Consider the following 15,837-nt stretch of genomic DNA (forward strand, 5'->3'; position numbering starts at 1 on the left):
TGGACAAATATGTATATTTGAGATCAAAGGTCATCAAGGTCACATGACATTTTGTCAAAATATCCGAGATATATGCGTGAACGGATGGACGAACAGACGGACATGACCCAATCTATAAGCTCACTGGACTTCATCTGTGGGGACTAAAAATTGTGTCACTGCATCCTTTTTGCAATATGAATACGATGAGAAACTAAATTTTTATTTTTCGTGGCCTTATACATGGGAGTCTATGGAGATCTGCCTTATACATGGGAGTCTATGGACGTGTAAACTAAAAATATGCAAATTTCACCACGATTTGCCCAAATTTGGGAAGGTCACTCCTATGCACTTCCATACCAAGTTTCAAATCAATCGGACTTGTGGTTTCAGAGCAGGAGATTTTTGACCAAAAATGGGAGAAAATTACAAAAAAATTCATGAAAAATAGCAAGTCCAAGATACTGACCCAAGATGTGCACAATCATTTCACGTCAGCCCAAAGTACTTACATGCTAATTTTTCATGTAATCTGCTCAGTGGTTATTGAGTTTTTTCAATTTTGACTGTTTTTACATTTTTTCACTTAATTTGCATATTTTTGGCAATGACAACTTCATTTGAACAAAATCTCATCTACAGCCCATCATCCATGTACACACCAAATATCAAGATGAAATGTACAGCGGTTTTGGAGTTTTTGATGTTGACGGACAGACATACAGACATACAGACATACAGACATACAGACATACATACATACATACAGACATTTCCCTAGCCTATAAGAATAGCTTCCATTGCCATATATACATATGGCTATGGGAGCTAAAAAAAAATTACAATTTCAAAATCGTCGATTTATTAGGAAATTAAAACTGCCGAAATAATTTAGTGGTCGAATTAATTGAAACGACGAGGATGAAATTTACGCGAGACATGTTTGCCATGTTGAGACTGCTTCAAAGCATGGACTGTGAAATTTTGTGAGGTCGACAAATTAGGTAACAAAAAAATACTCAAACGCACGTGGCTGTCACATCAAAATCAAAGTGGCTGCGATTACAGACGGAGCGATCTGTGACACTGCCACCGGCCGCTCGATGGACGACGCGTAAGTTGACATCATGTGCAAGCCCTTGCAATTATATTGTAACTCCCTGACAGGCAGATGAGATAGTCTAATGGCGTTTGATGAATTGAAAGTTTGTAAAAATAATAAAAAATGACATCACCGATCATAAGAAACGTGGTGTTGAAGATAATAGTTTTTAAGAGAAGACTATGACGACCATATTTCTGTAAGTATTGTCTACTTTGGAAAACAACATTATTTATTATACTCTTATTATAAGATTAGTCGAATTTCTGGAAAGTAGATGTACATTTTCGATGTCTGTGTATCGTCTATACCGAAGTCATATCCGAAATAGTATAATCAGATCGCGACAGCGTAAACCTCTCTCTCTCTCCCTCTCTTTCTCCGGCATTTCGATATTTTATATTGTCGACATTTATATATAAGTCTGAAGTTTCAGGTCACTGCTCAATGCAAGAAGTTGATGTCAATTTTCCGTATCGGGCATGGTCTCTATCGTCACTCTAATCGTTAGTGTTTTCCTGTTATATTCGATATCAGACTCAAAACACAACGTGAACAATGCTGATAATATATTGCATATTTCGTATCGAAAACCGGTAAAGTTCGTAACTGGTGACATGTCACGGCCTGGAGAAAGTTCACCACCATCGATTGAATGTCCGTGACGCTTTTGCTACCAAATAGACACATTGACATAAGACATATTGCACAGGGAACTTCGCGGTATGGCAATTATATGAATTTTACCGTGAAGAAAGTCTGTGACTTTAAACTGGCCGTACAACCAACAGTAAACATGGCGGAGCAATGATACCGACTTCAGAGACTTTGATTTTTTTTTCATTGCGCCCGCTGGTGAGAGCGGGTCGTCAAATTTTTTCCCACTGGCTATTTGGCTTTGAATTTCCAATTGCCCTCATGTGCTAAAAACAAGGCGGGCGTTCTCTGTAAATCAATAGGCCTAAGCCTTTTGAATATGAAAAAATCGGACATCTGAACCTCAACTCGCAGCTTGAAAGTTGTTCTCCGAATCAGGACAGGGACATGGGTGAGGCCGGATTTCACGTAGTAGCTATGGAAACCGACGGCTCGTTCGTTGTAAGAAAGCATGCGATGTACGTCTCATGCTCCCTTGGGCCGCGGACTTTCGCCGTATCGCCGTATGGCCTCTATTACCTAACCATGCTAACAAACACACGATAGTTCAGTAACATATGTGTTCATTAATCTACTGATCATCGAGCGTCGAACACTTCAAAAACAATGGTCGCGGTCACGGATTCAAGAACGTTCACATGAAGACACTCAATAAGTGGCGCGCAGAATTATTTTTACTGGTTTTGAGAACTTCTAAATTAACTTGTAATCTGTATATCTTCGCACATCGAACCGATATTGTATACCTATCACCGTCGAAGTTTATGTCTTTCACTGTAGAGTTCTTTTTATCCAAAACACATATCCAGAAGAGTCCCACAGAGCAGTCAAATGAAAGGATAATTGCTTCAAACGAATGAAATTGCACAAAAGAATGAAAATCAACAGCACATCCTGGACATGATTTAAAACAATAGCTCTTTTGAATAGGACTATTCTATTTGAGTAATGGGGATGGAAAGCACAGAACTGTAAAAGTTCTGGAAAAACGTGCCGTTTTTCTCGCAATTTTAGCAACTGTAACGACCCTTTATTCTTTACTAATACCTTTCCATAATTGAATTAAACTAGGTTTCGGGCTTGTACACACAGTGTACACTGATGTACAGAACTTTAAAAATTTAAAGTACTCTGCTGGGAACGAGCAGGGGTTTACACTCTAATGGGCGCAGTAAAAAAATGGTCACGTCCATAGGTTCAAGGACGTTCACGGGGAGACACGGTGGCAAAGAGTGCAGTGTCGTAAAATTGCTTAGACTAGTTTTAAGAACATACAATATCTGGTCATCGGTGTCACGCTACCTGTGAATTCGAAACGACAAGTGTAGGCCTATAGCTTCAAAATTTTATGGGAGAGACACCACGACTGGAGACCGGCAGTAGCACAACAAACTTTTCCGAATTGTGCGTCCGTGTTTAATACAGACATCTCTGTAGGTGATTCTGGTTTCTCAATCGAATCAAAAGTCCGACATTGACAACATTGACATAAAATATGTCCAAAAACTTTTGTTTTATTCAACCAACTGATTCATCTCCTTTAATATCCCCTAAGCTACATGTAAACAGTCCGGAAAGACTGACATCGATGTCTCCCGGGCCCCCATGCATACAGTATGGCCGTACGTGTTCAAATATTTCAGTGTTATACATTTTCTTGTCTTTCTCTTTCTTTCTGAGCCAGTGTAATTATTGTGAACACGGCTAATAAATAAATAATATTTCTTCACCGTTTTGCAAAATATCTCGTCAACCGGGCGCATGGGCAACGTCTTTGTACGTTGGTCAAAACTAATGACACTGTAGGTCAGGATATAACATCGGTCAAAGTGAGATTAAATAAGGAAGATGAAAATGCTTTCATCGATTGACAAAAATGAGAAGGAACGAGTCAGTAAACATCGAACCATAAAGGGGAGATCGAGACTGCCATCCCCCATGATTAATCAACTGGGAACAAAATATATATTTCGATCGACAGACTTACACAACCAGAGACAGCATTTTATTCAGCTTTAAAATAAGTCACCGCCTTTCCTATAATAACACCCATTTGCGTTTTGATCTACTCTGCTCTGTCCCCAATTGGTATGGCCGTCCGGGTTTCGCCTGCCGTCGGTGTACTGACTGATACATGGTTATTTCTTCAGCTATCTTTTCATCATTTGGCATACAGCATCTCTTTTGGTGCACAAGGCAAATCAACGTTTAGAAGGAGTCACAGGAGGTTAGGATATTATATAGGTGAAATTAGAATGGAATATTGAAGATGAAAAGACTTTTATCGGTCGACAAAAATTGCCATAAAGCGAGAATTGAGATTGTCTATGGTTTATTAATTGGGTACAAAAATATTCGATTGAGTCATTAAAACAGCCAGAAAGAGCATTTTCTTCAGCTTGAAAAAATAAGTCGTCTTACTCTTTCCTTGACACTGTCCCCATTTGCGTTTGAAAATATTAGTCAGTTCCCAGTCGGTAAGAACGCATGCGGCGTTGCGGCGGCGGCCGTATTTACCGACATGTAACATCGATTTTTCCTCAGCAATTTTTTCAGCGTTCTCAAAAGATTTCGCAAACTCGTGCTTTTAGAGCACGGGGCACATCTGTGTATGTGTTTTAGGAACAAGCAACGTAGGGTTTAGAACATAATATCTGTCAAATTAGGAAGGGATATTGATTCACACACAGAAAGAGTCTGTAACTTTCAACGGAAAAGACAATGAGAAACGGAGAAAGTAGGTAATTTATTCTGACTTTCTTCGATATTAAGGTGAGAAAATAGTTACAAAACCAGAGACTAGAGGGTTGGTACTTCACACACGCTGAAACTTCACGCACATTTCGAAAGCGGCGACTGAGATCCAGCTCACTAAATCACTGAGGTTTCCCACTCAGCGAAAATAATCATGTGACCCAATGAAAACCAATCTGAAAGCCGTTTACAAAGCCCTTTGTTGTTCTCATTTCTGCCTTTTTGTCTGACCCGTGGTTCATCGTATTCGTAACGGTGGTTTTCGATGTCTTGAAATATCGTTCATTCACCAACTGAAGGAAGTTTTTGAAGGGTATGTAATTCGGTCGAATTAATAGAGATCGAGAAAGTCCCAATTTTAGTCGGTGGTCGATTTGAAAGGGCCCAAATAAAATTATGTTTTGTGAAAAAAATAGGGTGGTCGAATTAATAGGGTGGTCGAATTGATCGGGTTTTTACGGTAAGCAACAATGGCGTCAAATTTAATTCGGCGAGCGGGAGTGAAGAGATAGTTTTTGGACTCGGAGTGTATGATTCAGATGATAATGGGAGTCTTGGGCTCTACGGTACATGACTATTGTTCAGGAAATTCAGAGCCACGGCCGTATAGGTTTTGAGCCAGCGAGGTGCGAGTATCTCCCAAACCTGCGGATCAATGGGCCAAGCGACAAAATACCTTCAGACCCATGTTCACCCGAGCCTTCACGAGTGGGAAACACAGATAGGTAGTAATAAGAATCATTTAGGCCTTCGATTTTATGATAAATATGCCCAAACGAAATATTCTGAAAGCGGCTGTGTGAAACTCAAATTCATAACTCTGTCTGTCATCAGATGCCGATACGAATCTGACTAACAAGCCTGGGTAATGAGAAGAGAGCACCCGGTATACGCGCCACGTTGAACTCAGCATCGCACTAAAATGTCTTGTGTATGCCCACTGTTTTGAAAACGCTTAAAAAATCATTTTTGACATTTATGTAATAAACAACGAGATGAAACCACGATTATTTATTTCCCTTGTTGTTGTCCACTGTGTCATGGACGTAAAATAAACCTACACTGCTGTAAGCACAGTGCATACACGCTATTTGTCTCGGAAGTTTACCGGTACAATTAGTCATCATCACCTTCCCTGCAGCTGTAGTGGCTCCGGGGCTGTTTTGTCTGTGATGTACCTGAATATAATCACCGTTGCTGGAGTTTTGATCTGCTTCTCCAAAGTTATCCGACGGTACTGGCACAGCAAACGACCTCCCCGCGTTCCGGACATAACTACTGATATTCGTGCTGTGTTAGTTCCTTGAACCTTCATTCCTTGTTGAAAGGCCAACAAAACGATCTGTAAAAGTTTTTTTCTCTTGACCATATTTGTTTGTATCGTAGGATTACTAATTTTGTAATGGAGTCAGGTTGATTCGTGTATCTCCACCGATCTTCACAGTATACCGGTAGTTGAGCCTAGCCGGACCAGGTACGCTGGCTCTCCGACTCATTGATACCAGACACTGTACACCGTCTTACGCATTTCATGACATTGACACAGCCTTGATTTAATCGTGTCTCGCAGTCATACTGTGTTAGTCAATCTGTTTTCAAGGTTGGATCACGTATTTTGACAAGCATACCAAAAGCAGTCTTCAGATAGAAAGAAACCACAAAGTATTGAGATAAAAGTTTCATGCCCGGTTTATTGAAGTTAAAAAATAGTGTTTTCAATTGGCTTCAAACTCACAAAATACGGTTTCCAGTCACCTTGTGGAGATGCAAGAGACACACGTCAGACGCGACCCAACGTAGGAAATATGTCACGATGTCAACAGTAACAACACATAAATTTGTAAACAAAGTAGGTCATGGCTCTCTCGCTACAGGCTGGATAAGGCACGATATCAGCAGTTTGCATGAGCTTATCGATTGCAAGTCACTTGAAAATCAACAGAATACACTTCAGTTTAACTAAAATCTTACAAATTTCTTCATCATGCACATTGAAAGAAAACCTCAACCACGGGGACCGGAGCATTCAGCATCACGCAATGCAATGCCATGCTGCCATCCAACGCTAAGTTCAATCGCAATCAACTTGGCTAGCAAATCGCTCGATTTTTCCATAGAATATTATCAAAAAAGAGGTAAAAGCTACCGTTTCTATCACTCAGAGAGCAATAGCTGTACATGATATAATCGTCTTCTGTGTCTGAGTTGTAGAAAAGCTATCATAAGGTCTCTCGACTCTCGTTGAGTGCACAGCATGGCAGCGGGGCAGCCGACCTGATTAAATATTCATGTAAACCACTGACCCCTTCTCGGAAAGTTCGCATAAATTACTGGATCTCTCTGCTGTTAGGGTGGATGATGTCATTATTTTAGTCCTTATATGGTACTAAACTGGGTTCAAACGGTAAACCAAGAGTTTTATGGCTTGCCGAGTTCGGCAAATGGTACCTAAGCTGGACAGAATTAACGCATAGTACGCAACCATTGTATGGTATCGTAAACTTACGTGGCGCTGAGAGCGAGAGTATTGTTACATTGATTTAATCACCTGATAGTATCGCATCGTCCACCATGAATTTGACCAGGGTCTTTTAGTTTGAGACCAGTTCGCCACACTTTCATGAGTGTGGCGAACCAAGAAGACATTTTATTTGCCACCAAGCACTTTCTGTCGCATTTTGCGAATGTGGCGAGCGCTAGTGCGACCCTGTCACTGCACACTGCACTGATGGCCTCACATGACGTCATGTCACTGACCATTTTGCGGCCAATATGAATTCAGATTTTTTTCTGAGGACCAGTATTTCGAGTGTTTTATGTATGAAATATAATATTTTAGAAATGGATATCAAAAATAATTTTTAATTATTTGAGTATTATGGCTTTTTTACTAAACAATAGTATTAAGTTCAAATTAAACAAAATCAGGTAATATATGGACTTTAACACCTCCTCTCCTGCCGCAATACCACATGTTCTTTTGTTGTACTTGACGCAACTACTGCGGCAACTGTTGATCACTTACCGCAGTTGCCGCAAACGAAAATCAACAGCTAACAGAAGAAGTGTTACTGCAGAGTTGCCGCACCAGCAGTTACCACAACTGCACGGCAAAAGCTACAAGTTATGTGATGCTGGTACTGTACTGATCTAGACTCTCCACAGTCGCTGTGCTTTGTTTTGTGCGCGCCCATGATGGGCCTGCATCCGAAGGCTACGCTGTGCTAGCTGTGAGCACGCGCTGCCAAACACAGTGACTGTCAGTTTTTGCAAGTATATGAATATCGTCAAAAGAAACACCTATCTAACTGGGCGGAGAAAATTTTTACTGGTAGCTGGTAGACTTATATACGCAGTATGTTTTTATTTTTCATTTTTAATTTTATTTGGCTATGGTACTTGTCATTTTTTTTGGATGAACGGATGTGTGCAGTTCTATAAAGTACCCGGATCAGGCAGAAATCCGACCGGTCGCTTGCAAGAACGTCCAGACCCTGGGATTCGCTTTGCATCTCTGAAGGGCGTGCGCGTGTTCCAACAGGGAAGAAGCGAAGCAAATCGCAGGGTCTCTGCCAGACTATACTGATCCTGTCTGGAGCCCTGAGAGGTTGGCATACTTTATTTCTCTACGTTACAAGGTGTAAAATGTTGCAAATTTATTGGACAAAGCATACATTAGCCCCGAATGACATTCCTACGACTGTAACCATGAAGCTATAGAGACATTTTTTGTGTAAACTTTCTAAGTTCAACATCAGGTCAACATTTGACACTTGCTGATAACAAAAGCTATTAAGGAAATTGTATTGTGGCAAAAATTTCAGCATAACAGACTCCCAAGCATCTGAAAATTATAAAGCTATCATGTGAGCCAAGAAGTCCTTGTATTGGCTCCCAAAGACGAATGTTGAAAACTATATGAAACTCCAGGGAGAGCACACATTGCAATCTACAATCAGGCCAGAATGTTATGGTATACTCTCGCAAGACAGTTGAAGAAATGTGGGATGTGGTAGAATTGGGCATATAACAACATGCAGTAAACCAGCTCTGTGAAAGTGATTTCATCAGTGTCCTCTCAGGAAAAAGCACAGATATTTCTGTGGTGAAGAAGCTAACTATTTAAGTCAGAGTCAACGTCAAGAAAATGTCTTTTCCAGTGGCAATGAACAGATATCTATTTCTCCCATTTCTTTTCAGCCATTTATCAGCTTCAGAAGCAACGGCACAAGTGTAACGACCAGCAAGTAAAATAGAGTTTTAGTATGATTGAGAGGTGAAATAAATCCGCACATTATCTGGCATTATTTAGGCATACATGTCAGGTTGCCTATACCGATGAACATTAACTGATATACATGATTGTGAGACAGTGACACCGATAGACATTTGGGAACATTCAGTTGCTCTGATATTGCTCTACATCCATATCATGAGTATCAAAACTTTCAACCATGATTCGATTATAAAAGTTTAATACCCAGCATTAAATCTGATATGCGTACATTAAGTCCATGTGCATACCTTGTGGTCTCAGAGAATATTTCGTTCTCTTTAATATGTTTATTTATATAATTATTTATTTAGGACAGCATCCAATAAAACAACTATGATTAGCCCTAACATAATCTGGACACAATGCCCCCAAAGTCGTGAAAGCTGACTGCAATACGGCCCATAAAGTCCTTAAACGGGCAAAATGCAGATTGTACACAACTTTCGATGAATTTTCACATAGTACATGTCATTTCAGTGATCAACAGCTTTAAATTTGCAATTCTTATTAAGCCCAATCCCCTGGCACCCAATTGTACTCAAATATTGTGATTTTACGCTATTCCCATTTGTATCGTTGGGGTCACCAAGTCCCACACAGTTCCATATATTACACTCTGTTGGATGTCCTGCAAAGTCCCATATATGCATTGTAATAGTTTGCGTGTCCCACTCTTGGTCCCTCACTTGTCAGTTTTTAATACTCATAAATATCTGGCACCCAGTCAGAGACACAATTTACAGTGATAGGCTATGCACTGTATTGTATATTAAACAGAAATATGATTTACATTTCCCTTTACAATTTTGGTGATTTGGTGCTCAATTACTGTGAATAGCATGCCAAGTTAACTCTCAACCAACCTTACTGTCTATCTGTGTAGGCCTACAGTTGACTACACCATAAAGTTCAAATAAGCATTCATGTTTGGTTTGTAGTAAAATGTTGCAACTTCTTCAGCTGTGGTTTTTGAAGCTGTCAATCATTCAATTGCCACAAAAGCTTCAACAATTAGAACAATAGAATTCAATCACAGCAAGGTATTACCACACCATCTGAGTTGTCAGTGTATTGCCAAACTGCTTTTGCCGTGCGTTTTGAGCATCAAGTGAGTTCTCGCAAAGGTGTTGCCGCAGTGTTTACCACAATAAAACAATGGGAAGTGCGGGGCATGTGACAAAAGAAATTGTGGCAATGAACAATACTGCCACACAGTTACTATAAGGTTTGCCGTTTGCTGCAAAATGTGGGTACAGGTTTTGTGATGTTGGTACTGTACATATAAGTACACACAAACATAAATCAGGGGTTTCACTAAATTTTGAAACAGGGGGCCATATGAAAATTACAGGGGGCCAAGCCGTACCAATCGCCAAGCATGAGGATGTTTGTTTATGATACCCCCCAGCCCACCAATAACCAATACCCAATTCCACATTAGCTATAACAACTCGACAACACAGTTCGTCAATCACACATGATAAGTTACATGTTTATTTTCATGCAATGCTTTCAGAAATACAAAAAGCCAACCAAATTTTCCATCTCATCAAGTCAATGTCATTATGATCATCTACGAAGAATTCTCAATCCAGGCCAAGAAGTTTAGCAGCTATTGCAATCTTACTTGTACATGTTTCGAATTTAAGATGTAGTTTGCAATGCCTCTATATTTCAACACTGAAAAAAAATACTCATTTCGATGATTGTTGGTGGAATAGTATGAAAATTTCTACAAATTTTGACTTTGACGGTAGTGCACTAGCCCCAAGTCGCTCGGCTTTTCTAGTGTATTTATATGTTTCAAACGATCAGAGACCAACAGTAGATAGCCTGAATCACAGTGTCACTACTTTCAAATCATCAACAGCTGTCGTAAAAAAGTGGTCGTTTTTTTTATGTTGAAAGCATGGGTCCCATCGGAAATCACACTAAAAAATGCATAGAAGATTATTTTTGACACAAAGGGCACAGCAGATATGAATTCAGAGATTTAGTGGGAGCCGTAAATGCTGGTTTATTGAATAAATTGTGGCATTTGGTGTGGGAAATTAGTCTCTGAACTTAGCAATACGTGTGTACAGCAGCCATTCTGTTTCCCTACTTCCTGCATTGCCAGGTATGAAACCACAAACGACTGTGCTACAGCCTATCAGCAATGTGACAGTCTACTTAAGTTTACACCTTCAATTTATTCTGTTTTGATATTTATATGCCAACAGAGTTGAAGCATGTGTTGAGCCCCAATCACCCAAACAAAGTGATTAAATCCAAGAATGAACATCGACTCCCAATTTACAGGCAAGCTGTTGTTTACAATCCACGGCCATGGATTGCAATGGGTGATTGCTGATGCATTCAGAAGAAACATTTCCCGAGAGATATTCATGAGATTCTACCTAAGTATCATATTTGATAAATTTGAGAAATTGCCATCAGCTGTACTATTCTTCATCAACCCATCTATCTTTCTCCATTTTGACCTAAATGAGTCACTTCAACCATGTTTCATGACCCCTAACATCCAACCACCCTGTGTACATTGTATAGGTGTGTTCTGTGCTGTACTTACCTTTGTAAGCTTAGTGAGGCAACCCATGATTGACAAGAGTGAGCCACCAAATACAAAATTTTCACTAAAAACCTCGCAAAAGTGTTCAAAACAAGTAATTCAGCATTAAGGCTACAAATTATTGTAAACTTTCACTGATTTGCCGTATTCATTACCGTAAGCAGCAAATTAATTACATGATTTTCAGGTAATAACAGATGAGTTAAAAGGTACTTCTATGATGTTTTATGGTCTTTGAACACTTTAACGTTTGTCAGCCTTGCAGATGTAATAAACTGGAACTAACATTTGTTGTATCATAATATTTTACTTACGTATGGCAATTTTATGGTAGTTCCCAGATTTTTGATGACATCCATGATATGATCAATACTGGGTTGATCAGAATCCCAGACTAAGCCAATACTCACTGTAAAATACAAATTGATTTTCAAAATATTAACAGACATTAAAATGCCATGCTATATGTGTTAACAACTTGAGACATTTACATCAGTCAGTTAGGACAATGTGTCTGACCATTAAATGTAACTATAGTTAGTGTCTTGAGTTACTAAGAGTTACCATGACTACAATGCTAATCAGTATCAGTATCAGATTACTTTACATAAGACTACATGAGACAGCGACATGTTGGTAGTTAGTCGACAGTCAATTGAGTTGTGTATATAGCTTTCGTAGAGCTAGTAATAAATGTATTGAAAACGACATCGAGCCTCGTCGTATTTCATGACATGGTGGCAGCGGTGAACTACTGAACACCAAGAGAAAAGGAAGACGAAGATGGCAGCACAATCGAACATCAAGTCTCCTGAAAACTTCAGCTTCAAGCCCCCAGAGCGGCCAGAATGGAAGCAGCGCTTTGCAAGATACCGGCTCATAACAAAGCTCAACAAAGAAGACGGAGAAATCCAGGTAAATTCTCTTATCTATCATATGGGAGCTGAGGCAGAGAAAATCCTCACGCGATTCAAATTCGATGCAGAAGCAGATGCAAACGACTATGAGAAAGTCTTGAAGAAATTTGATGAGCACTTTGTTCCCAGAAACAATGTCGTCCATGAAAGGGCACGTTTCCGCCGTCGCGTACAAAAGGCAGGGGAAACCGTGGAGGCATATGTGAGAGATCTTTACCACATAGTCAACAAATGTGAGAACGGTGACAACACATCAGAGATCAGTTAATCTTTGGCATTCAGGATAAAGAACTGTCACGGAAACTACAGTGTAAACCCAACATAACAGTAGAAAAAGCTGTAGACATGGCAATGTATTCTGAAACAGTGACCCACCAAGTAGCAGCACAAGGGAAAGCCCAGGCTTTAGATGAAGTTGCACAGAAAGGCAAAAGCAAATTTCGGTCTGGTAGAAACCCCCATAGAAGTAAAAAGGAGGAAAATTCCAGAGGTGCCTGCACTAGGTGTGGCCGTAAACATGAGAAGGGTGACTGCCCAGCCAAAGGAAAGCAGTGTAATAAATGCAACAAAACGGGACACTTTGCAGCTGTCTGCAGAAGTAAAGGTGTCAAAGAGGTCACAACTGCCGAAAATGGTGATGAACTTGGGTCAGTAAAACATTCACTTTTTCTCGGAGAAGTTTCCAGCGCGGGAAAAAGACAGGGTGACTGGCAGGTAAATTTGAAGATTAACGGAAAAGTAATTAACTTCAAGATTGATACCGGAGCCGACATCACGGTTATCTCTGAGAAAGCACACAAACGCATTCCAAAGTGCGCAATTTTGAAACCCCCAGATACCAATCTTATCAGCCCAGGAGGTAAGCTGAACTGCAGAGGATGGGAGGTAAGCTGAACTGCAAAGGATGGTTCATTGCCGATATAAAACACAAGGGGAAAATATATCATACCAAGGTCTACGTCATTGAGGGAGACCATGTTAATAATCTACTAGGACGAGAAGTCGCTTGTGAGATGGGCCTAGTAATCCGAGCTGAGGAAGTTGTCAAGCCTGTTAGTCCAAAACAAACAAACCAAAGCGTGTTTGGAGACATAGGCATATTCAATTGCAAGCCAGTAAAGATACAGCTGAAAGATGGAGCGAAGCCATACAGCGTCAACACAACAAGGCGAATTCCATTTCCAGTCCTTCCCAAAGTAAAGGAAGAATTGCAGAGAATGATAGAGGGCGGAATCATCGAAGAGGTCACTGAACCTACAGAGTGGTGTGCCACGATGGTGGTGGTCGCAAAATCGTCAGGGAAAGTTCGTATATGTGTGGATCTGAGGAAACTCAATGAAGAAGTGAAAGGAGAAAGGTATGTGCTTCCAACTTTAGAAGACATAGCCCCTAAACTAGCAGGGTCCAAAGTTTTCTCGAAATTAGATGCTTCGAGTGGATTCTGGCAAATTCCATTAGATCCAGCAAGTTCAAGGTTGACTACATTCATCACACCATTTGGTCGATTCTGTTTTAAAAGACTGCCATTCGGAATCACCTCCGCACCAGAAATATTCCAGTGTTTGATGACAGACTTGTTACGTGACAATGAGAAAGCAGAAGCGATTATGGATGATATAATTATACATGGCGAGACAATGCAAGACCATGACACCCACTTAAACAATACACTACAAGTCATCGAAAAGTCAGGACTGAAACTAAACCAGAGTAAATGCGAGATAAGAAAAACAAGTATTAAGTTCTTTGGAGGAATAATCAGCGCCGATGGGGTCAGCGCAGATCCAGAAAAAGTAAAGGCAATTCAAGAGTTGAAACCGCCAACAAACAAGTCATCGTTGATGACACAGTCCCCACTTGTTAATAATGGGTACTTTGATTACATGTCCTCAGAGAGGATAGAGTCCTCTTCATTAATTAGGTCTGTGATAAAAATATTTTGATACAGATGGCGCTCAATGGCCAAGAATGAGTTCCATGGTGATGAAAACATAAAACCAATGGCTCAAAACTGATGAAAACCATCTTGACAGCTGATTCAACCGACAACCAGCGAACAGATGTAGGCTCAGTAATTTGTTTCGCCTTCCCATTCAACAGAGTTTGAATTTCTCTAAGTTTGTCATATCTCACACTAGAGTCATTAAAGTATTTATACAATGAATGGATTATATATGATATTCTTTGCAATATTCAATATCTCTGCCTGCTTGAGAAGCAGCAAGATTCAATCGATGTGCAATACTTATTTATTGACATAAACATGTATTTTAGGTAAAAGGTCATCGAGATCACATGACATTTTGTCAAAAAAACAGATCTCTAGCTCTATTCACTTGCCCAGAATTAGATGTGTACATAATTAATGAGGTAAAGCATGTGTTGTCATAAGGTCTCCCATCCTACTAAATACAAAAGACATAGCACTTGTGGTTACTTATTTATTGACATAAACATATATTTTAGGTAAAAGGTCATCGAGGTCACATGACATTTGGTCAAAAAATTTCTCTCCTATAGTTATCCCTATATACCAAAAATCAGACATCCAGCTCTATTGGCTCTCTCAGAATGAGATATGCGCATAATTATTGAGGTACAGTATGTGGCGTCATAAGGTGTCCAATCATACCAAACATGAAGGGTGTAGCACTTGTGGTTACAGAGTTATGGACAAATATGTATATTTGAGGTCAAAGGTCACCGAGGTCACTTGACATTTTGTCAAAAAAATTGTTTTGCTAAGTTATCCCTATATACCAAAAATCAGACCTCTAGCTCTATTGGCTCGCTCAAAATTAGATATGCGCATAATTAATGAGGTACAATATGTGGCGTCATAAGCTGTCCCATCATACCATACATGAAGGGTGTAGCACTTGTGGTTACTGAGTTATGGACAAATATGTATATTTGAGGTCAAAGGTCACCGAGGTCACGTGACATTTTGTCAAAAAAATTGTATTCCTAAGTTATCCCTATATACCAAAAATCAGACCTCTAGCTCTATTGGCTCGCTCAAAATTAGATATGCACATAATTAATGAGGTACAATATGTGGCGTCATAAGGTGTCCCATCATACATACATGAAGGCTGTAGCACTTGTGGTTACTGAGTTATGGACAAATATGTATATTTGAGGTCAAAGGTCACCGAGGTCACATGACATATTGTCAAAAAAATTGTATTGCTAAGTTATCCCTATATACCAAAAATCAGACCTCTAGCTCTATTGGCTCGCTCAAAATTAGATATGCGCATAATTAATGAGGTACAATATGTGGCGTCATAAGGTGTCCCATCATACCATACATGAAGGCTGTAGCATTTGTGGTTACTGAGTTATGGAAAAATATGTATATTTGAGGTCAAAGGTCACCGAGGTCACGTGACATTTTGTCAAAAAAATTGTATTGCTAAGTTATCCCTATATACCAAAAATCAGACCTCTAGCTCTATTGGCTCGCTCAAAATTAGATATGTGCATAATTAATGAGGTACAAATCCGAGATATATGCGTGAACGGATGGACTCACGGATGGACGAACAGACGGACATGACCAATCTATAAGCTC

General features: G+C 39.8%; 1 protein-coding gene across 2 annotated transcripts in view; it reads right to left on the reverse strand.

Moving 5' to 3' along the window:
- The window catches only part of LOC139122441 (serine-rich adhesin for platelets-like), a 202,680-nt gene that overhangs the window by 106,413 nt on the left and 80,430 nt on the right, over positions 1-15,837 (reverse strand). For both annotated transcript variants that reach the window (XM_070687814.1, XM_070687815.1), the window contains one exon: positions 11,658-11,752. In XM_070687814.1, coding sequence (XP_070543915.1) covers positions 11,658-11,752 — 95 coding nt within the window. The remainder of the gene's footprint in view (positions 1-11,657; positions 11,753-15,837) is intronic.

Source organism: Ptychodera flava, chromosome 22 (assembly GCF_041260155.1).
Source record: "Ptychodera flava strain L36383 chromosome 22, AS_Pfla_20210202, whole genome shotgun sequence".
In the NCBI taxonomy this organism is placed as follows: domain Eukaryota; kingdom Metazoa; phylum Hemichordata; class Enteropneusta; family Ptychoderidae; genus Ptychodera; species Ptychodera flava.